This window comes from Octopus sinensis, linkage group LG9, assembly GCF_006345805.1.
Source record: "Octopus sinensis linkage group LG9, ASM634580v1, whole genome shotgun sequence".
Classification (NCBI taxonomy): Eukaryota; Metazoa; Mollusca; class Cephalopoda; order Octopoda; family Octopodidae; genus Octopus; species Octopus sinensis.
The window spans coordinates 89,557,100-89,582,199 of record NC_043005.1 but is presented as its reverse complement, the minus strand read 5'-3'; the positions used below and the strand labels follow the sequence as shown (position 1 = coordinate 89,582,199).

The window sequence follows — 25,100 nt, the reverse complement described above, 5'->3', positions numbered from 1 at the left end:
TTTTTCAACAGATTGACAATAATTGTTATCTTGTAAGTGTAAATAGATTACTGCCATTACTGAATATAAAAAAAAAATCTTTTGTTTTCCACAAAGGATGTTCATAACTGATCGTGTTCCAAATCCCAATCTAAATCTTTTTTTTTCCTAATTTTCTGTCTTCCCCCCATTTTATGTTTTTTTATTTTAGCCCACTATACCTATATTAAACTACTCAGGTTACGGAACTGGACTTTTTTGGCAACCAGACGGTATTTTGAAACCCATACCTTCTAGTGGCAGTTGACGGATACTCATATTACCTTTTTGCATTTCACTGCACATCCCAAATTGTTGCAAATTAAAACACATTGGAACAGAAGCAGCACACAGCTTGCTAGAACAAAATACAAGGTTGATATGTTAAGTAGTTCTGTGAAATAAACTTTTCAATCAATTCAAATACATTTTGGACATAATTAACCTGTAAAAAAGCCCATTTTCACCATGATTCATCAAAGAGAAAAATTCTCATTTTAGGTCTTTTTACAGACCAAACAGGTCTCAAACATTTAAATCGATTGAAAAGCTTATTTCACAAATGCTGCTTCACATGCCAACCAGGTATGTGTGTGTCGTGTGTGTGTTGAGGGGGGGGGGTTTATATAGATATATATATATTTCTATATATAAACGGCAAAATGTATGTCTGTGTGTGTGTCCTTTATACAAATCCACAATTTTTCAGTTAGAGGGCTTGCACTTTCTATGGTCATTCAAAACCGTCCAAGGGTGGCCGTGCACATCTTCATTTCCCCAGTCATCCTGCAAAGCCATTAAAAAATCAATAGAAGTGACTTTTTTGTGACAATCAAAATGCCCGAAACTTGATACGCCAATTGAATGCCAGCTAGCTGTATGTGATTGGTCGGAGATTTGGACAGTACTCGCGTGTATGTGCACACGCACGCAGCTGTATATGCATGCACTAGCACTATGACCCGGCAATATACACTAGTGCTAGTATATATATATATATTAATTTACATGTGTAAATATTGAAGGTGGTACTGAGAATGAAGTGCATAACCAAGTAATGAGACATATAATGAAGTGTAACTGCTGTAAACAGCGGATATACTTTGGTTGAGATGATGAAAATTGTGTGAACAACTGAAACAACCAAATTGATAGATTAGTTCGACTAATAGTAGCAGTGCAACACCAATTTTCCAGTCTGATGACTGATTCACTACTCAGCTTCAATTCCTTGTTTCCTGCTAAAAACACAAACTCTTCAAGCTTTGAATGAACTGAATTAACCCCACCTCCTAACCTCCCCTTTTCAGTTTAACTTCATCCTTACAAGCATCACATACAGTTAAGAATATTCATAAAGAGAAAAACAATGCAAAACTACCATTTTTGTCACCTGTATAACTGAACTACACCTGAAAGTATGAAATGATTATTGTAAATTGGTCAGATTAAACAAAGTTCTTTTCAGCAGAGAAATTAATTTAGAGTCAACTATTGTAGGTCTGAGAAGAAATTCGCATCAAATTAAGACATTTATTTAGACGCATCATGTGACCATGTAATATGCTAATGAAAAAAACACAAATTATTATAAAACCATTTTGTTATATTCAGAGTAAGTTGTTAGATGTTGAGAGAATGGGTTATTTGGAAGATATGGAGAAAACCACTAAGATATTGAATGAACAAACCAAATCCTGCAAGAACTAAGCTACCGTAAAAATATATACATTAGGGACCAAAATACACTGCAAAAACAAGAGACAAAGGTTCTACATGTATATGGGGGAAGGGAGATTACACACTCTCCCTCTCTCTCTCTCTTTAATAATTGACGGATCACATTATGAGCAAATGCTCTCTCTCTCTCTCTCTCTCTCATTTTAACTCAACATACAATTGTAGCATCAGTCATTGAATAAATACATTAGTACACAGATCTGTTATTGTTATTGTAGTTGAGGAGGGGGCAATTCTAGCAACAAATGTCATATCTTGCAAGAATTTTCAAAAAGGAAACATTTTCCTCAGGTGTGTAAATCAGATTATAAACCAAACGAGGTCTCATTATAAACTAGGTCCTGATACAATCTCATCATCATCAACATCCGTTTTCCATGCTAGCATGGGTTGGACAGTTCGACCAGGGTCTGGGAAGCCAGGAGGCTGCACCAGGCTCCAGTCAGATCTGGCAGTGCTTTTACAGCTGGATGCCCTTCCTAACGCCAACCACTCCGTGAGTGTAGTTGGTGCTTTTTACGTGCCAGGAAAGGCTGGCAATGGCCACGATCGGTTAGTGCTTTTTACATGCTACTGGCACGGAAGCCAGTTAAAGCAGCGCTGGCATCAGCCACATACGGATGGTGCTTTTTAGGTGCCACCAGCACAGGTGCCAGGGTAGGCTGGCAACAGCCATGATCGGTTGGTGAACTTTTACATTTTCAGTCTCATTGGAACACCCATTGTGTTTTCAACATTCATTGTTATTAACAATCAATCAATGAAATCTTTAGTCAACAGTGGAGGCACTGACAGTTTTAGCAGAATGTTTTAGTCCTTAAACCAGTCAGAAGCAGAGTTAGGAATATGAGAAGCTGGCATCTAAGAGGCTAAAAATGTACCAACATCTGCCACAGCCTGTTCCTACAGTCTCAGGCTGGATGTTATCCTTGGACAGAATTTCATGGTCTCAATATTCTTCGGTGCATGTCAAATTTGGCTTGCCTCAAGATTCCACCCTACCCCACCATGTTACACCATTTATTTAACCCCAAATGCAGAATCAATCGCCTTGCCTCCTTGAAGATATTCCATAGACATTTGCAAATTCATAAAAAGTAAACAATCAAAGAAGACCAAACCAAGAAATCCCTTGTGGAGAAATCAGATTGTCTTCAGGAACTCAGAAAAATTACAATCAATGCCTTGTTATTTATTGATTTCTCAACCAATCATTTGTATTCCAAGGTTTTCCCACTGCAAATTGTTGATAAAATCCCAACCACATGGTTCCAGATTCAATCCCACTGTATGGCACCTTGGGACAACCAAAGCTTTACAATTGAATTTGGCAAAGAGAAATTCAAAGAAGCCCATCGTGTGTGCATGTGTGTGTCCCACCACTGCTTGGCAACAGGTGTTGTGTTTACATCCATGGCCACAGTCTGGTGACTGAAGCTAATAAAAGAAGTTTGTTTTAATTACTGTTCCTGACATTCCCTATCACTAATGAGTTAATGATTAACAGATCTATTTACTCAAGATTCTATTCAACCAATGATGCTACTACAAACCCCAAATCTGGCTGAATTAATGGAGAGAGAGCTTATCAAATGATACACCAGGTATTCAAAGAATGTAGCATCACAACCACACATGCTTGCGTGGTTGCAGGTGTGAGTGCATTCAATCATTCCTAATATACACCAGGGTTTTGATAATTTGAAATATTTATTTCTAAATAAACACTTTGCAGTGAAAAAATAGACAAAATGCATACACCACATATTTTATGAGTCTGAAATTGCATATAAGAGCTACAGAAACCTATTAATTCTTCCATACACTGACAATGGTTTATTGGTTCCCTGAGGAAGGTCTAAAAGCACTAGAAACTAGTCAGTCTGATCCCTTTTTCTGTCCACAGAGAGATGACATCCATGGTGTGGTCATTTTGTTTACTTATCACATTGGGGTTAAATTGTATGTTTATTAAAAACAAGTAAATACACACAACACCACCAGACACAAACAGGGCAGAGACAGAGAAAAAGAGAGAGATAGAGAGGGAAGAGGAGAGAAAGAGAGAGATCCTAAATATTACAAAATGCAAGCTCAATATTTTTTGAAGTTTTTATTTGTAAAATGTCACAGCAACGAAGAGAGAGAAACAAGAGGTGGGGTCATGCAAAAACACTGTGATGGCTCTACACAAACAACTGGATTAGGGGAGAGGACTTAGTGACTACGCAGGACTGGATTGAGCACCTACCAGAATGTTGAAGTTTACGCGAACAACAAGAAGCTGGGTTGTAACCCAGAAGCAGAACAGCAGCAATCCCATCAACAGTCTACTGACCAGTAACCAGATGCACATACCTGGAAGATCCAGGTAAACTATTGGCTGCAATGAAACAGTTCGCAAAGGCAAATGACCAAAGCTAACATAGACACCAGCACACACACAAACAACAAGGCATTTTTTTATTTATTTATTTAATTTTTAGCCACATAAAAGAAAAACATCAATGAATGATATTAGTGTAATGAAATAACATCACAATTTTTGATGGTGGATTAGTAAAGATCAAGCCAAGATAGATTGATAAACAGTTTCTCTAATCTTAATCCATTTATATGTCCAAAGTATTTTCCTAAGTTTGCCTTAAATATCCATGTTTGTTTTCAGACTTTCGGTTAGCCCTGGTTTCAAATGTTTCTAAGTAATATAAAGATTTTCTTTCATAAGTCCCGAGTTACTCTGATAGTTGAAATAAATTGAAAGTGTGTATCATATATAATAAATGGATGCCAGGGAAATATGTCCTGTGCATCAGATGTGATACACAGGAGAAGCAAAGGATTTGGCAAGAGGAACAAATATTTAGACTGAAATCGTATGACCACAACACCCTTGTCCACAGAAAGGTCAATGAAAACAGGAAAAGAACCCAATAAAACTTCTGATGGATTTAACTGAGTAGGTCTTGGATGGAAGCTTGCCGAGTATAGTGACTCGCTATATCAATACAATCATCATCATTGTTCAACGTCTGCTTTCCATGTTGGCATGGGTTGGACAGTTTGACTAAGGACTGGCAAGCCAGAAGGCTGTACCAGGCTCCAATCAGATCTGGCAAGGTTCCTACAGTTGGATGCCATACTAGTAAACCCAGAGAGCTGTAACCATTGTAAGTATTATTGTATTATTGATTTCGTTCTACCATATTCTTGGTAATTAAATCAGTTATTTACATTAATCATCTCTATATGGTAGACAAACTTTCACAAATGTCGAATATATGAGAGAATTTCAGTTTTATTTTATTTCCTAGTTGGATCTGAAGGAAGGTGTTCTGTTCATGGCCTTTGCAGTCCCTCTAAAGCCAGTGAGATTGATGCCATTAACATTCCTAGAGTAATACTATTCCTCTTGTAAGGCAGCGAGCTGGCGGAAACATTAACATGCCGGAAAAAATGCTTGGCGGTATTTCGCACACTGCTATGTTCTGAGTTCAAATTCCGCTAAGGTTGACTTTGCCTTTCATCTTTTTAGGGTCGATAAATTAAGTACCAGTTGCGTACTGAGGTTGATCTTATCGACCGGCCCCATCCCCAAAAATTTCAAGCCTTGTGCCTAGAGTAGAAAAGAATATTATACCTCTTGAACTTTTGTAAGTCAACATCTGACATGAATTAGGAGGAAGCTCAGAGGATTGATATTCTGAGAAAGAAAGACAGGGCAGAGTGATTGATGAGGTGTCTGGGGGGGAGGTTAAAAGTGATATGATCAGAAAGACAAGAGGGTCAGGAATGTCTGAGTTTGGTAGCATGAGAGCAACCAACTCTGAGGAGCAGAGGCTGTTACAGCAGAAAGAGGAGACAGTGATAATAAAAGATGGAGTAGATACTTGCTTAAATCTTGTACATTATCTTTATAGCTTTTACTTGCTTCAGTCATTAGTGGCCATGCTGGGGCACTGCCTTGAAGAGCATTTAGCTAAATCAACCTCAGAGCTTATTTTTTAAGCCCAGTATTTATTCTGTTGGTCTCTTTTGCCAAACCATTAAGCTACTGACATACACACCAACACTAGTAGGGGACAGACATGGACACAGAGACATACATACGATAGGCTTTCAGTTTCCATGTACCAATTCCACTCACAAGGCTATAGTAGAAGACACTTGCCCAGAACCATGCGGTTGAGAAGCAAACTTCTGACCATACAACCATGCCTGAGCCTGTATCATTAGTAATTATTTCATCAACCATAATGCTGACACAAAAAGTAACCAGCATGAACACAAGACATTTCCTACCTGTTGCCTGTGCCAATTCAAAGTGTAAATGCAATCAAAAACATTTACATAAAGCAACACTTTATGATTGAACGTCCTGTTTTAAGCTAAATATGTTCTCCTGAATTGAAACTGTGGTTTTATTTCCATCTCATATATAAACTATGTACTATATACACCTTAGGTATATAACCCAACATTACAAAGCTGTCTTTATAGTGGCTTCTGAGAGGAATATTTTCACTGCACACTGTCTGTAGCCCTTTGGTAGTCATTCAAATACAACAAGTCAGTCAGTCGTGTCATTAGTCGACAATGAAACGCATCATTCAAAATTAAAAGCCTGGATGGATTAATGCCAGAAATGAAGTTTATAAAACTTAATAAAATAATAATGGTTTCTAACAAAGGTACATGAGAAAATCTGGGGAAAGGGTTCTACCAAAAATTAAACCAACCCCAGATTTGACTAATCTGGTTTTATTGGACCCTGGAAGGGTGAAACACAATATCAATAAAAACAACAAAAATTAAGGGTTTCTTATATATAATTACTAACTTTGCTGCAGAGTGAGAAATATTTGTGGACAAGGGTTGGGAGCCAGTCAGTTGAGTTGATGCCTGTATATGTCTTCACTTATTTGATCAACACAGGAATGATGAAAGCAAAAAAGGCTCAACAGAATCTGAACCGAAAAGGAAATGGGGCAAAACTAAATACAGTGACACTTCATAATTCTTGCCACATCATTACTTCAACAATAACAAGAACAACATCGCTACTTTATCAATAACAACCATCTAGTTGAGGACTTTATAATTCTTATCACATTAGTGCCTTCATTTTGAACCCTGAAATAGGACAACGCTGCTGCTGCATCAAGCTCTACTCAAAAGAGATCCAAGATGGCTTGGCCATACTCTCCATCAGCCTCCGGGGAAATTCATTTGCAAGATGGCTAACCCAGCTCCCCTCCCAGGTTGACACAAACAAGCTGGAGGACAACTGAAGAGGTGGTTGGTAACAGTAAAGGCTGTCAGAGATGAACAACTTAGGCCCCATGACTATAGTCTTCATCAGTGGAACTGGGAGAGGGTGTCCATTCCAGTCTCAACTGTGGCTGGCAATCAGATGTGGTCAGCATTCATGATGGATGTGGTGAACTCGGCTGGAGCAAGCTGAATCCACCCCAGGTGAATGCCACTGCAAGTAGATGTGGGTACATTAGTGGCTTTACCATTACAAGAACAACCATTTAGTTCAAGATTTCTTGCTACAATAACAACAGCCATGTCTAATATTGGTTCCATATTTTGGTGGGAATGACTAGAGTTGATTCCCCAAAATATTTTGCCTGCTGTTTTATCAATGTTGGAAACGAAACCAGTGAGCAACAGCAAGATTTGAATGCAGAATAGAAAGCTAAATACTTGCAATGCATATTTGTCCAACAACCGACCAATTCTGACATTTACATGAATATTTAATAATCCAATATTTGTAACAAATGTTATTTTAATTATCAAAACTAAGAGTTAATGATTTTTCCTTCTATTGCAGCAACACATTTTTTTTTAGACAACCGCATTAACAGCTTTCATCAAGAGCATGGTGCCTCAGAGGGAGAAGATAAGAAAGTGTGACTGTCCCTATCTTTACCAAAAATATTACAACACAACAATACAGTTGTTGTTACAAATATTTAAGAGATTCTATAAACACATGAGTCTAAATTAGAAATTACCAATACTATCTTTTAAATTCTAATTATATTTGCTGTTGTTTTTAGATTCTGTGACACCAATTGGATAGCCTATCCCAGACATTTACTGCGGGACACTACTTGATACAGCAGTAAATAATTAACCAGCCAATTCAGAAGAATGACTACTAGTTTTAAAAATGAGTCACATACATGACACTATACTATCTTTCTCGTATACACACACAGACACGTAGCCACTTGTACACTCATGGCAATCCAATAGTTCTGGCTATGAAAAATTTCATTCGTCTGTGTTAATGACACCACTTGGAACCACTTCAGATTAGTCGTTAACTCCTTTAGGGAAGGCATGAACATCGCAGCACATGCTTCCCTACAGCTATGAGGTTTCATTCTTAAAATATTCAGGGTGTGGGCTTTTAGGTGGAGAAGGGGTAATGACATAATGCTTAAAATTAAATAAAACAAAAATGTAGGATTTCTAGCAAAGACATAAAACTACCCAAATTTGGAGGAGCTAAACATATTGACCCAGTACCTCACTTGTACTTTATTTTCATGGCTAGGAAAGGATGAAAGACAAAAGCCAACTCTGCTAAGATCAAAATTAGAGTATTAGAAGACCTAACTAAAAAGCACGATATTTTATTCAATTCCCAACCAATTATGTCGATCTACCCTCATTCACATCAAGTTCAACATTTGGTTACCATATTTCTGTTAAAATTCATTTTGAAAATAATGTAGAATTTAGTAAAATAACTTGGTCATTATTAAACTGGTGTTTGGAACATAAAATATAATTCTGACAGTTTTAATTTATATAGTGTTTAAAAAAAAGGGAGTCAGTATCATGGAGCATGAAGTGGTCTCGGACAGGTTGGGATCAAAAGAGTTAAATACATCACACGAGTTGGAAACACTGATGCTTTGAAATGGAGAAGAGCAGACAGTGAGAAACAGAAACAATTTGTATAATTAGAGCAAAGAGTGAATAAGGAGGGGGAAAGAGGGAAGACAATGCAAGAAGGGGTTTCATTCTACAGTAAAGAAATAACTTATGTCACCAACATGTAATGGGAACAACTTACATGGCAAATAGAAAATACCCACCATTTTTGCTAAAACAGTCAGGACCAGACTATCAATAAACACACACACGTCTATGAGTGTGTGTGTGTGTGTGTGTGTGTGTGTGTGTGCGCGCGCGTGTGTGAAAGACGGAGAGGAAGAGCATCTAGGCGTAAAAATCTTGCTTCAATTACCTCCTGTCTAGGCTATGTTAGCTAGGAAAAATACACGTTAAACAAAACTATATAAACACACACACACACACATATGTATTACATCGTGTTTTTAATGGCATAAAAGATGCATGGCCACCATATTAGGCGCACCCCAATTTCGGCAGCACATATTCAGGAACAAAGTCTTTAAAGCAGTAAAGTATATAATATTTAAAGCAACTTCACATATAGGTCTCAGGGCAATATTTTTTAAATAAGGTTTTGAGTGGAAATGTGCACATTATGTGCCACCAAGTACAGGATAAATAAATGTATGTGGATACACACATATACACACACACACACGTGCAGATGCCATGTAAAAAGCCCCCATGCTGGTGTCACCTGAAAAGCACCCATGCTGGCACCATGTAAGAAGCATCTGGGCTGGTGCCACATATAGAGTTTCCATGCTGGAACCACATAGAAAGCACCCAGTCCACTCTGTAAAATGGTTTGCATCAGGAAGGGCATCCAGCTGTAGAAACAGTGCCAAAACAGATAATTGGAGCCTGGTGCAGCTCTCCAGCCTTGCCAGCTCCTGTCAAACCAGCCAACCCATGCCAGCATGGAAAATGGACATTAAATGGTGTGTGTGTGTGTCCGCACATGCGGGTGCATGTGTATCCTCATCATTTAGTGTCCATTGTCCATGCTGGCATGGGTTGGATGGTTTGACCAGGACTGGCAACCTGAAGCACTCCACCAGACCCCAGTCTAATTTGGCATGGTTTTCTATGGCTGGATGTTCTTCCTAACACCAACCATTCCAAGTGTGTAATGGATGCTTTTACATTCCACCAGCACAAGTGCCATTTAAATGACACCGGTATCTGCCACAGCTGCAATTTTAATGTGTGTGTGTGTGTGTTTGTGTGCATATACACATACATACTCGTGCACATATATCCGTACACACAACCCTACACAGATCCACATGGGCAGTCATAAATGGTCTGAATCACTTGAAGAACCACACAGTCAAAGATACAGATGAAGAATCACATCACTTTTTACTCTTGAGTGAAGAGAAATTCTGGAAGTGATGGCGTCAAGAGTCAAGAGACTGCACTGAGAATGTCCTGCTGGTTCTGAAGAACACACAATCACAAAGTAGGAAACTCCAAATCTATAATTATCCAGTACCCTGGACCCTGGCCAGGCTGGGGCACCACCTTGGAGGTTTTAGTCAAACAAATCAACACCAAGATTTATGGGTTTTTTTTGGTTTTAGTTTAGTACTTATTCTATCAATTCTATCAGTCACTTTTGTTGAACTATTAAAATACAAGGACATAAACAAACCAACACTAGTTGTCAGATGGAGAATGGGAGACAAACACATATTATACACACAAAACAGACTACTAAACAGTTTCTGTGTATCAAATTCATTTCTAAGGCTTTGGCTGGCTCAGGGGCTAAAGAAGAAGACACCTGCCCAAGGTGCCATGCAGTGGAACTGAACCCAAAACAAGGTTGCAACCAAGTTCCTTAACCACACAGCCATGCTGTGATGTAACAAAATTTGATAACATTAAATTATAGAGGAGAAAAACAATGAAAAACAAACAAACAATAAAAAGGGGAGAAAGAGACGGAGAGAGAGAGAAACATAAAACTCTTTGCAACAACAACAAGACGGCTGTGTGTAATTAGAACAGCAGGGATAGGATGGAATTAGAAGAGATTAAAACAGATTATGGGGGAAATGAGAAGAGATAAGGAATCTATGGAAAGGAAATACCACTTTCAAGGAAACAATTATTTTCCCCTTGTTTAATTCGGTTATTTGTCAGTTAAAGCTTAGACAAAGTGGAGACAGAAAATAAAACATGTGGGTTGATGGTTAGAGTATTCAGCTCATGAATGTGAGACTGAGTTCGATTCTTGGTAGTATAATAATAATAGAAAAATACCTTAGGAATGAGAACCCTGGTTTGAAATTTCCCCAAGACACCTGATGAAGGCTGGAGGGTATATCAGCCGAAATGTGTTAACAACAAACAAGATGAGGACAAATATCCATCAAATGTAAATAATGTACCAGCATCAATGTTGAAAAGACCCTAACGTATTTTTATAATTAAATATTATCAGAAATTGTATTAAAAAAATTCTTTAAATATTTTTTTTTTAGAAGTATAAGCAATTTATCAGAGATAAATTTTAACAACAAAATCTGATATGGACCCCCAAGGGCCATATGGGCTCCAGTTGAGGCCACCCAGTGATGTGTCCCCTTGCTGGTTTAGAGGGGATCAAGTAGTTACACTTAGCCTCAACACACTACATCTTACAAGCCAATAAGGGAACAGGTATGCTTGACCTACTAGAACTAGCAGTTTAATCTCTCTCAAATTACATTGTAGCAGCTTTAAAGAGGAAGGCCTAAAACATTTATCAAAGGTTTGCCCAGTGAGGTCTGACCGGGAGCTAAATAGCAACAAGTTTCTTCCAAACAACTCAGTCAGTTCTCATCATGAGACCTGAGAATTAGAAGGACAGAGAGGTTTTAGGCAGTTTGAATTGTTGCACATTAGCAAATGATGGAGACACACACTGAATATGGAATCCAACTGGAAAACAACAATTAAAAGATATACAGCATCCATAGTCTTTTATTTCATATAATAAAATTGTGCTGGAGGAAGGGAATATGCTCCTGATCTTTGATTAGAGGTTGATAGAAATTAGAAAACCAACATTTTATATGGTGAGAATTTACAAAAATGCAAAAGACGAAGATGGGTGTGTAAACAACAGATGTATTAGTTTAACGTTCGAGAAGTGAGAAAGTCTTTTACATTTCGAGCCTATGCTCTTCAACAGAAAGGAACACAGAAAGAAACAGGGAGAGAAAATACAAAAAGGTTTATATGGATTGTTGAATATTAGTATGTTTGGAGAAATGACATGAGAGAGAGAGAGAGAGAGTTAGGGTGACTATTGTGAGATGATAAACACGAGTCAGAGAAGATTATGAGAACAAGAAAGAGGAATGTAATAAATAGGTTTAGATGGAGATAACACAGAGTTAGCAAAGTTCACAGTAAGACAAGGCATAATAGTTGTATCAGTAAAAGAGAAAACCAGCTTTTTAATGCATTCATATTGTGAAGGTGGAAATGGAAGTTGTTTTTTTAACCCAAAGTCAGTTCTGATCCAGTGGACCTGTGATTAAAGGCATTCTGGTCATAATCATTTTATCTTTCATTCAGATAATGTACGTAAGGTTACACTATCTCACGCGCCCTTCTGTTTCTGAAGCCGACAGGATGTGATCTGAGGAAGATTTGATTATTATTTCTAACAAAATAAACCAATCATTTTGAGTAGTGGTTTTCAACCTTTTTTTTTTTTTTCTTTACCTCTGGACCGTCTTTGATTACTATCTGTCGTTTAAAAACCTGTTTTATAGATACTTCTTTCAAAATTCCTATTTTGATTTTCACAAATTTAAAACCTGTTTCTTGCAATGAATACATCTAAAACAAAATTTTTTTCATGGACTCTTAATATTCTATTGTGGGTCCCTAATTCAATATTTTGCTTGTATGGAATCCCAAAAATCTTATATGGACCCCAGTTGAGAACAACTGACTCAGAGATTCCTTCAGAGATTTCTCAATGAGATCAACAATTTTGCTGTGTTTGTAATCAAACAAGAGTAATTAATATGTTGGGAACCCTATCCAGGTTTTCAGTTGTAAATGATTAGAAAATATGCATTTTGAACCTTTTTCCTGGAAAAAGAAAAGTCCACCATTTTTGATGCAACTTTGATAGGTTTTTAAACTACTTACATATAGTGTTCGAACTCTGTGATTCCGACTGGCACGTGGATCCAAGTAAGTTCGGAGTTTGTTAAGGTAGACATTAGGGGGATCTTTAGCATGGACTCGTTCCTGGAAAATAAGAAAGAAAATATTTTTAAAAAAACAATTTTAAGGAAAAAAGCTGAAATTCTAAAAAGGTCTTTGAAATTTTATTTAAATTGAAAATCACTCACACTATATCAGAAAACAACTTTTCAATCCATACATATATATATATTTTGTCCGAAGTCAGACGCCATGATAGATCGTTAGGTACTACACACATTTTTTTTCTCTCCTTGTTTTTTTCTGTGTATCTTTCTATAGAAGAGCATAGGCTCAAAACGTAAAAGACTTTTTCTATTCCTGAGCGCTATACTAATACATCTGTTTGTTTGTACACCACCTGCCTTCGTCTTTTGTTTATTTTTGTAAACTTTCCCCTTATATATATATATATATATATATATATACATCAAAACAAATCAAAATAGATGAACATCAATGGAATCTGTATCTCTGTGGTACCAGTGCCGGTGGCACACAAGAAAACCATCCGAACGTGGCTGTAGCCAGTACCGCATCGACTGGCCTCCGTGCTGTGGGCACATAACAAACGCCATCCGATCGTGGCCGTTCGCCAGCCTCATCTGGCACCTGTCCGAAGACCCGGCAAGACTAGTCAGACCATAGCCCGTGGCCCTTTCCTGGGACGTAGTCAGTCCACCTGTGCATACCTTCCTTCTTATGACACTTGTGAAGACCTGTTGAGGCAAGTGCTAATCAAATCAAATGACACTTGTGAAGGCCTGTTGAGGCAAGTGATAATTAATAATAATAATAATAATAATAATCATAATCAAATCAAATCAAAACAAATCAAAATAGATGAACATCAATGGAATTTGTATCTTTGTGGTACCAATGCCGGTGGCACACAAGAAAACCATCCGAACATGGCGGTAGCCAGTACCACATCGACTGGCCTCCGTGCTGTGGGCACGTAACAAACACCATCCGATCGTGGCCGTTCGCCAGCCTCATCTGGCACCTGTGTTGGTGGCACATAAAAACACCATCCAAAGACCCGGCAAGACTAGTCAGGCCATAACCCGTGGCCCCTACCTGGGACGTAGTCAGTCCACCTGTGCATACCTTCCTTCTTATGACACTTGTGAAGACCTGTTGAGGCAAGTATGTGACACTTGTGAAGACCTGTTGAGGCAAGTGTGTGACAGTTGTGAAGACCTGTTGAGGCAAGTGAAAATCAAACCAAATCAAAATAGATGAACATCAATGGAATTTGTATCTTTGTGGTACCAGTGCCGGTGGCACACAAGAAAACCATCCGAACGTGGCCGTAGCCAGTACCGCATCGACTGGCCTCCGTGCTGTGGGCACGTAACAAGCAAAAAACACCATCCGAGCGTGGCCGTTCGCCAGCCTCGTCTGGCACCTGTGTCGGTGGCACATAAAATCACCCACTACACTCTCGGAGTGGTTGGCGTTAGGAAGGGCATCCAGCTGTAGAAACACTGCCAGATCTGACTGGCCTGGTGCAGCCTTCGGGCTCCCCAGACTCCAGTTGAACCGTCCAACCCATGCTACCATGGAAAGCGGACGTTAAATGAGGATGATATATATATATATATATATACATACATGCATGTGTATAAATGAGTATTGAAACACAATGGAAAATTTCATTCAAACCTTAGCCTTTCAACAAAGAGACGAATAGAATAATTGCCAGGCTTAACAAAAAGTACTGGAGTTGATTTGTTCAGCAAAAATTCTTCAAGAAGGTCTAATGTAACAAATAAGATAAGGTATGGGGACATAAACAAACCAACACCAGTTACCAATTGGTGGTGGGTGATAAACACAGACACACACACACACATACATACATACATATACATATATATATATACCATTCCCACTCACAAGGCTTTGGTCGGCCAGAGGCTATAATAGAAGACACTTGCCCAAAGTACCACACAATGGGACTGAACCCAGAACCATGTGTTGGAAAGCAAGCTACTTATGACACAGCCACACCTGCACCTTACAATACAAATTATATACACATATATATGTATACACACATATATATATATATATATATATTGTTGACATAAGAATTTTATAAACTTATGAGAATGTGAAATTATCTTAGGGGAATGAAGTACATCACAGAATACATAGCTTTGTGATGTACTTTAAGATCCAATATTAAAAAAAAAAAACTGTGTGTGTGCGTGTATGTGTGTGTGCATGCGCGCACTTAAAAATAAGTCTAAAATCTAAGAAAACTCATGAGTCAGCAACAGTCGTCCCAGACTGGGTATGACTAAGTTCAAATGTGAAGAGTGTAGAATTTAAAGTGAGGGCTTGCCCTCTGTCTGAGAGTGCAGAAGAAGAGAGAGAGAAAAGTAAGAGGGTGGCAAAGAACCTGAAAGTTGAAAGGAAACTTCTGCAATCCCGGTGTCAATGATAAACATGGCTGACTCACAACATCACAGAAATTAGCAAAGTGACACTGAAGTTTTAGTGCAATAGAGTGTGGCCAGAGAAAAAGTATCTTGAAATTGAGACTGAATATGGTCCATAATTAAGAGGTAGATCAAGGATGACCTATAAAGATGTGGTCACAGCTGACCTGAGAACAACAAACTGTACACAGGAAACAACCAGAGTGGGAGAGACAGAAGACTGATGGACTGTACATCTAAGCAACCCCTGCAATTATTGGGGTTTTTTAAAATTATTATTTTATTTTGTTTCATCATTTGACTACAGCCATGCTGGGGCACCATCTTGAGGAATTTTTAGTCAATTCCCTATCAATAGGTCATCTAATTTCTCTGCACTTTCAAAGTGTGAAATTAAAATCCCTTGACTGAAAAGCAGGTCGGTAAGGGTTAGTGACAGGAAGAGCATCTGGCTGTAAGAGAAAGCCACAATAATAAGTATTTATGTAAACCATACTGGCAAGGAAAAACAGGCAAAAATGAATAAATCATACAGACAATATACACAAACATATATATACACACACGTAAAAAGCACCTACTATATTCTCAGAGTGGTTGGCATTAGGAAGGGCATCCAGCTGTAGAAACTTTGCCAGATCAGATTAGAGCCTAGTGCAGCCTTCTGGCTTGCCAGTCCTCAGTCAAACCATCCAACCCATGCCAGCATGGAAAGCAGACATTAAATGATGACAATATACATACTATATATAGGTACGACCACAAGGGAGAGAGAACATAAGCAATAAAGTTGTTCAGAATCATGGTAAACTCCGAGTACACTGTTTCTGGATGCCCCGCTTCCTAATACCAACCACTTTACAGAGTGGACTGGGTGGATTTTATCACAGCAGCAACACTGGACAAGTTGTCTTAACCCCAGGAAAACTCTTTTGGCTGCTATTCAATTTAACAGTAACCATCCTGTAGCAGACTATCACCCTTTCTCCTTTAGCATCCTCTTCCTATCACTCTGGTTAGGACTAGAACAAGGAGTAGAAAAGTACCAAGGTGATGTGTATGTGTGTATATATATCACACACACACACACACACACCACATGCAAATATTGTGTATTTATGTGAGGGAAGTTGTTATTTCATCCAAGACAGGGATGGGGACCAACATTCCATGTAGCAGGCTTGGTAATTGCTGAAAGATTTCTCTCAGCATGAAACTAATGGTAGCCTTGTTAACCCACCTGTGTGTGTGTGTGTGAGCAGAGAGAAGCGGCTGAGAGAGAGAGAATGGAGATGATAGAGAGTGACATGGTGATTGTTGGTGGACTTAGTAGAGTACATGTAACATGATAGGAGGAGGAGGAGATACAGATATAGAAGAGGGAATATCAAAGAGAGAGTGAGGGGGACACGGAGGAGGATAGAGATCAAGAATGAGTAAGGGAAGAAGGAGAAACATGAGAAGGTGGTGGTGGTGGTGGTGGATAGCAGAGAAAATGGGTGGTGGTTTTGGTCACAGTCAATGTGAGTGGAATGGCACCAAGATGTGCCAAACTTGGCACTGACACACTGCATAAAGATGAAGCCTTTGATGGTAGCACCAAAAAACACCAACAAAAACAAAAAAAGAACAAGGTGACAAGAGGTTTCTGTTTCACACACACACACAGGAGTTAGAATTTGCAAAAGTACACAGAATCAAAGGAGACCAACTTCTAAGAGGAAAGCATGTGGTGGTGGTTCTTGAACTAGTATCAATATGGTATTTTTAAATACACTGGCTTTGGCTCAGGTACATTGCTGCTATCAATTTACCTGAACAGCAAGATATGATATAAACCTACAGTTAAGATGTCAGCCTTAAACAGGTTTCTCTTCTCACATAAGCACACAAGAGGCCATTTTTCTGTTGGAGAATGGTAAAGTCACAAGTATATTAATGGTGTTTAATTTTAGAGACCAAAAGGTTGGTTTAGTTTAGCCCTAAGTCAATCCTGATTAAGCAGTCTTTTGATCAAAGGCATTCCAGTCGTGACCATCATTTCAAGGGCTGATCTAAAACTGTCCAATATTCTTTAAGATGGTTTTGGTGTGATGTGAGTGTAATGTGGCTGCTATATCTAGCAGATTGATCAACCACATACAGACCTTTATTAACCCTTTAGCATTCAGATTATTCTGTCGAATGTGATGCGTATTTATTCATATCACTTTGAATTAATCATGGATTATCTCATAGCTCTGAGATTTCTATGATCCAATTGTTTACTTTTAGAATGACATTGTAGGATAGGTGCGAGAGGCCAAATCTAGCTTGTTTGAAACATAAAATAGGTGGAACATTTTGACCAGATGTGGCCACACACACACATACATACATATATCTCAATCAATGTAGGACCGATATATATATATAAATTAAAACCTATCAAAATTTCCTAATTTCACGCTATGTTCCAAACTCCAGCTTAATAATGATGGTCATTTTATTAAATTCTTCGTTATTTTCAAAATTACTTGAAACAAAGTGTCTTTCAGCTGATTTAAGTCATTCAACAAATACAGACCAGATTCTGTACAAGAGTACACAGATCATCATTTAATGTCCGTTGTCCATGCTGGCATGGCTTGGATGGATTGACTGAAAACTGATAAGCCGAGGGCGGGGTGGGTCTGCACCAGGTTCTGATCTGATTTGGCAACATTTCTATGGCTGGATGCCCTTCCTAATGCCAACCATTCCAAGAGTGTGGCGGGTGTCTTTTAAGTGACACTGGAACGGATGCCAATGACTTGACACCAGCATCAGCCACAACTACGATCTCACAGATCGACACAATCATGGTATATCGCCAAAGGTTTTGGTCACCTGCCACTGCCTCCTTAAGGCCCAACGCTCAAATGGTGCTCTTTATGTGTCACCGGTACGGATGTCAGTCAGACGGCACTGGCATGAGAAACTGCAATACAGTTACCTATTTCTTTACTACCCACAAGGGGCTAAACGCAGAGAGGACAGACAAGGACAGACAAATGGATTAAGTCGATTACACTGACCCCCAGTGTGTAACTGGTACTTAATTTATCGACCCCGAAAGGATGAAAGGCAAAGTCGACCTCAGTAGAATTTAAACTCAGAACGTAATGGCAGACGAAATACCCATTTCTTTACTACCCACAAGGGGCTAAACACAGAGAGGACAAACAAGGACAGACAAATGGATTAAGTCGATTAGATTGACCCCAGTATGCAAATGGTACTTAATTTATCGACCCCGAAAGGATGAAAGGCAAAGTCGACGGCTACGCATTCCGCCCGGCGTGCTAACATTTCTGCCAGCTCGCCACCCTGTAGCTCAACAGTACTTGGAAAAAGATCGAAACACTCACACGCACGACAAACTTCTCTCATTTTCTGCTAATAAAATCTAGTCACATAAGTACTGAACTAGAAACCATGTGATTGCGAAGCAAGTTACTTAACCCTGCGACCACACCTGCCCTTTGCAGTTGTTAATAAACTGCAGACCCATTGGCTGTCATTTCACTTGAAAGTTTTAGCTCGGACTAAAGTAGCTTAAAATGAAACAACATGACCATTAGCCTCTCCAGTTCTATTAACATCAGAAAAACTAGAGATTTTCTGTTGAGAGCCTCTTGCTAATATCTTCCCCAGCTTCAACACTAAATTACTCATAATTAATAATCATAACAATCAAAATGCCAAGAGTGTGGAATTCATTCCAAGCTGCTTATTTCTCTTAAGTACAGAAATATTAAGAGAGGCGGTAGGATTAGAGTTATTTGTTTCATGTTCATAAATAAACAGTAGACGAGTGCACTCCAAATCTATCACCCATTTATGTTGTGTGTGTTGGGAAGTGGTGGTGGAGGTAGTGGTGGCGGTGGTAGGAGACTTGATATGATCCACAGCAAAGTGGCCTGGTTAATAGTTTACTTCTGAGAAATTCAGGAGGTTCTGAGTGAGTCATATCTTCTATCTTCCACTTGTTTCAGTCATCAGATTGCAGCCATGCTGGAGCACCACCTTGAAGGGCTTTAGCTGAACACATCAACCCCAGTACTTACTTTATCAGTCTCTGTTGCCAAATCATTAAGTTAAGGAGGATGTAAACAAACAAACACTGGTTATGAAGCAGTTGGCAAACACAGGTACAAAGGCACGCACAAATAAATGACAAGCTTCCACACAGTTTTTATTGACCATATTCACTCAAAAGGCTTTGGTTGGCCAGAGGCTATAATAGAAGACACTTGTCCAAGGTGCCATGTCATGGGATTGAACCAGAAACCATGTGGTTGCAAAGAGAGCTTTTTTTTTTCAATTGGGCTGCAATCATTTTCCCTACCGCCATCTCCAGGATGAAGCAATAATTTAGCTGAACTTAACATATTCAGTTAGCAGTGCAGGAGAGAACTCTTGAAATCCTTCAAAATGTGTTTCACAATGCTACGGGATAGATTAAAAATTTGTGGAGATACAGGCAGAGCACATGTTGAAAATGTTCAATAAAGTTTTGAGATAAGATTTATAAATCTATTTGTTTCGGTATCATAAACTGAAAATTCTGTCGGTTTTTTTTTTTTTTTGCCTTTTTTTTAAAATTTGCCCAATTTCACTGAAATAATTAATTGTAGGACACACTGAATATAAACACTGTGTTATATTAGGATTATTTACAGTGAATGACTGTATCCAAATGAAGACAATTGTTGTTGATGGTAGAAGTTGAAGTGTTTTGTTTGTGGGTTTTTATGACAAAAGGGAATGAGGCTAACACTCCTAAAAACTAAGAAACAAAACATTTAGAATATGTTGGACTTATTTTTTAAATTCAGTCTTAAACTGTAAAATAATACAAAATAAAACAGCCCTGACATGACTCCACTTCGAAAGGGATAGAATTTCAGTCAGTGAATATTTGTTTTACTCATATTCTACTCTGAAGCACTTGACATCACTTTATGAGAAGTCTTTCACAAGATTCCTGGTGTGATGACAGTGAAAGACGTGGGACTCCCTCTTACGTCAGACACTGAGCAGGACTAATTGATACGCAAGAAGCTATGTTGACAGCTGGGGAGGATAATCAGGTGAACCAACAGTCACAATATATTCAATTACTCATCTTAGGAAACAGACATTTGCTCTCCTCACAAATCAATAGCAGTATCACTCACAACAAAAACAGTTTCAAAATTTTCATACTTTTTCTCTCTTCCAACTTCGGAGGACCATATTATCATTAGACAATAAACTTTTTGACAGGCAGTGAAATTGTAGTCCCTGAGAGTAACTCCTAGATACACTTCGGTCAATAGAAACTGTAGTGACATTGTTACCACAAACTCATTTTTAAATTATAACTCCTGAAGCTGGTTAGATAACTAGGGTCTCTCTTGCCATATATCAGCTAAAAGACATGGCTGTGGTCAAAAGTTTTGTTCCCAACCAGGTTCAATCCAGTTGCATAGCACTTTGGGCAATTGTCTTCTATTATAGCCCTGGGCCAATCAGAACCTTGTGAGTGTATCTGGTATGGGGAAACTGAAAGAAGTTCATCGTATATATGTATGTATCTATGTGTTCTCCTCCTCAACAACATTTAATGTCTGTTTTCCATGCTGGCATGGGTTGGACGGTTCGATAGTATATTTTGGTTTAGTTTCTATGGCTGGATGTTCTTCCTAATGTTAACCACTTTACAGAGTGCACTGGGTACTTTTTACATGGCACCTTGGTTTTAGGATCTCAATTCTGTTGTGGTGGGCAGGTCTTCTTGAACACAGCAATGCACCACATATTTTGGTCCTGTCATCTCCTTTGTAAGGTTCAGCGGTTTGAGATCGGCCCTTAATACTTTGTCTCAAGTCTTCCTGGGTCTCCCTCTTCCACAACATCGCCCCCCGCCCACTGTAAATGATTGGCACTTCTTTATGCAACTGTCCCCATCCATCCACATCACATGACCAAACCAACACAGTCCCCTCACTGCATACAATTCCTCTGATGCTCAATACACCAATACTGTCACACATGCACATTGCACATCCAGCAGAACACACCAGCTTTGTTCCTCTCCAGCCTTCGCATGTTCTTCACAGCACTACCATGCAGCTTCACCCCCACCACCACTTGACAACCGGTGTTGGTGTGTTTACACCTGCATGACTTCGCAGTTCAGCAAAAGGCACTGATAGAATAAGTACCAGACATAAAAACGTATTGGGGTTGATACAATTGACTAAAATTCTTCATAGCAGTGCCCCAGCATGGCCACCAGCTAATGAGTGAAATGAGTAAAAAAAGATAAAAGGGAGAAGCAGTTTGCATACCAACAGAGGAGAGTAACATTTCAAACGAGAGCTTGGGTCAGACACTGGGGTCCACTAAACTAGCTGTAATAAAAGCCACTGGAAAATTGTTCCAAATCTTCATCTCTATTAAAAAGCCATTACCATTCTTGCTTCATCTCCATAATTACCTTCCAAGTCCCTTTAAAAACTGTATATCACAACCCTACCTCCCAACACTTCATAAATTTCCCCCTTCATCTTCACAACAAATATTTAACAATACATCTTTTGAAGTTCTACTCTTAAAGAGCCAACTGATTGCAGATTTTCTCCATTGACTTCCTCATCTTCAAGTGTTTTATAAGGACAATGGCCAAATTTCATTCATGCTCCTTGCTTCCAGAGAGATGGAAAATAGTTGTTTCATGCCAATATAGGAACCTCAATGTAGTCACTAGCAATGACAGTCAAGTCTCCCTCAAATTACATCCTACCATCATAAGAAAACCCCTTTGGATTATATAGCATATATATATATCATCATCATCATCCACTCTCTCTGTCTCAGAGAGGCACGAGCACATATACACACAAGGCAGTAACTTGCGCCTACCAAATTCAATCACAAAGCTTTGGTTGGCTCTGAACTGAACTGAACTGTAACTAATCTGCACATCCTCTGATAACTCACAGATGGTGATTTGATGATTTCTCATCACAGCTGCACCAATTCCACTGGTTAGTCTTCCAGAACATTCATCACTATCAACATTTTTTTGGCCACCTTGGAAACGTTTGAACCACTCATACACTTGTGTGCAGCTCGTATACTCCTCTCCATACACTTACTACAACTTTGTGTAGGCCTCTGAACAGGTATCACCAAGCTTTTCACAAAATTTGATGCAGATTCTCAGCTCAACTTTCTCTGTTGTGGTTAATGCAATGATCACACACTACACATGTTCCTTCCAAGCACTGCTGTAAACAGTGGAAGTGAGCTAGAACATTAAAATTTAGTGCACATGCACAGCAGAGTTCAAGGTGAACTTGTACCAAGCAGCTTCACTCTGCATGCTTTAGCTTCATTACTATGGCAACTATCTGGATCAGACCACACACACACAAACACACATAAGTCCTGTAGTCCTATACAGACAATCATCATCATTTAACATTCATTGTCCATGCTGGCATGGGTCTATCCATTGTTCATGCTGACATGGGTCTATCCCTAGTTTCCACATTAACCACCAAATTAGGGATCAGGAAATCCTGTCAAAGGCTTTCTCCATGTCAACAAAAACCAAGTACAGAGGTTTATCTTTGGTTATGTGTTTCTCCGGTAAGAGTAAATAAAAGGTAAGATGGTCATCAATGGAATGTCTGCAATTATAAGGCTACTGGGTTACGGCTGACCTGGATTTTCTTAACAGCAACACTAACAGTTTGCTTTTAAAATGTCCATCTGGCCCTACCATTCATTGCACCAGAGTGGGCTCATTGCGTTGTTTCTTAGTTTACCGATTAATAATTTTAACAATATAGGCACAGGAGTGACTGTGTGGTAAGTAGCTTGTTTACCAACCACATGGTTCCAGGTTCAGTCCCAATGCATGGCACCTTCGGCAAGTGTCTTCTACTACAGCTTCGGGTCAACCAAAGCCTTGTGAGTGGATTTGATAGACAGAAACTGAAAGAAGCCCATCATGTGTGTGTGTATGTACGTGTGAATGTGTGTTTGTCCTCCCCACCATCGCTTGACAACTGATGCTGGTGTGTTTACGTCCCCGTAACTTAGCAGTTCGGCAAAAGAGACCGACAGAATAAGTACTAGTCTTATAAAGAATAAGTCCTGGGGTCAATTTGTTCGACTAAAGGCAGTGCTCCAGCATGGCCACAATCAAATGACTGAAACAAGTAAAAGAATATAAAAGCATTGGACAATTAAATTAAGGTAGACTGCTACACCATTCACCTCGAGATTTAAACGAGAAAATCAAAAGCCTCCAACTAAGATTGATCTGAACCAGTGTGAACCTGACTAAACATTTAAGTTTTATAATTTTTACAATAATAACACACAGAGGCTTCACTGCATAATTAGCAATAATTTCAGTGGATTTTTGAAACTAATTCTCATTAGCATTATATATTAATGTCTATTTAATCAATTGTGCTTAAAGTATTTCAACAATATCATGAATTAAAACATTCATTCTACACACAGTTTAACCGTAGCATCTAAATATGTGTATATTTGTTTGTACTGCCTAATTTATTCACAGCAAAAAGAAAAATTACAGTTGCTTTAGACTGCCACCATTTAACACATCCGACCCCCCACCCCACATCAACATGTCACCAAAATTGCTTCCTGTTACAGTTAGCCTAGAAAAGTTAATGTATTCCACCAATCCTCAAATCTACTTAATCTCTTCTAATTCATCACAAGATATAAAACACACACAGCACAAAAGAAATCTCTCTCTCTCTCTCTCTTCATTGATAGAGTATTTCCATTTAGACCTCAAATTCACTGACTGAGAGGGTAACCAGAGTGTAGGTCAGGAATTCACTGTCAGACAAGGTACTTTCATCAAGCACTTTGGATTCATTGACAAAGAGGGTACTTCCATCCAGGCAGTTCACTGAGAAACAGATTACCTCCATATAGGTCATAAATTCATTCTTCATACAGAGTCACTATTGAGAAAGGAAAACTCAAAAGAGATTAAGCAACAGATCTAGAGGAATGGTTTGTATAAAAGTACCAGCAATCCTTCTCAAGACATGTTAATAATTTCAGAGAGATACAGACAGACAGACAGACTGAGAAAGAGAGTGAGTGAGTGAGTGTGTGTGTGTGTGTGTGTGTGTGTGTGTGTGAGTGTGTGTGTATGTGTAATTAGTGAAGAGAGGAGCAGGGTTGAGAGAAGTGGTAAAGAATTTCTGCCACTGATAAGTGCTACTATAAACATCCATCAAGCGCCAATGCTGGGCAGAACAATGCTTCTAAGTGAGTCTCTGTGAATCAAGGAGACTAGTTTATTAGTGGAAACAAAACAAAAAAGAAAGAAAACTGCATACAAATGGGTCTAACATGATTTTGAAGCCGAAATTCAATATAGAATTCGAAAATTATTTTAGAAGTAAATAATTTCCTGAATAAACAGAAAAAGATGCTGTTTTTAATTTTGAAGAACACAAGAGTCTCTTTAAATGGTCAAATTTACTTTGGAAGAAAGAATTTATTGAAACATTAAGTGAGCTTCTATTTTTGTTTTTTCCCTTATTTTGTTTAAATCCAATGTTATGTAATGGTTTTACACTAGTTTTTATTATATGCCAATAAAGTGTTGAACAATATGTAGCCTACAGGCCAGATGTAGGTCACATGGGCTGTGTCTGGCCCATG

General features: G+C 38.7%; 1 protein-coding gene across 6 annotated transcripts in view; it reads right to left on the bottom strand.

Annotated features, from left to right (window-relative positions):
• Positions 1–25,100, bottom strand: part of LOC115215524 (formin-like protein) — a 196,570-nt gene that overhangs the window by 89,102 nt on the left and 82,368 nt on the right. For 5 of the 6 annotated variants that reach the window (XM_036506083.1, XM_036506084.1, XM_036506085.1 and 2 more), the window contains exons 3-4: positions 12,859–12,960; positions 4,010–4,141 (exon numbers count right to left, since the gene is read on the bottom strand). In XM_036506083.1, coding sequence (XP_036361976.1) covers positions 4,010–4,141; positions 12,859–12,960 — 234 coding nt within the window. The remainder of the gene's footprint in view (positions 1–4,009; positions 4,142–12,858; positions 12,961–25,100) is intronic. The other variant, XM_036506088.1, reaches the window with a different exon arrangement.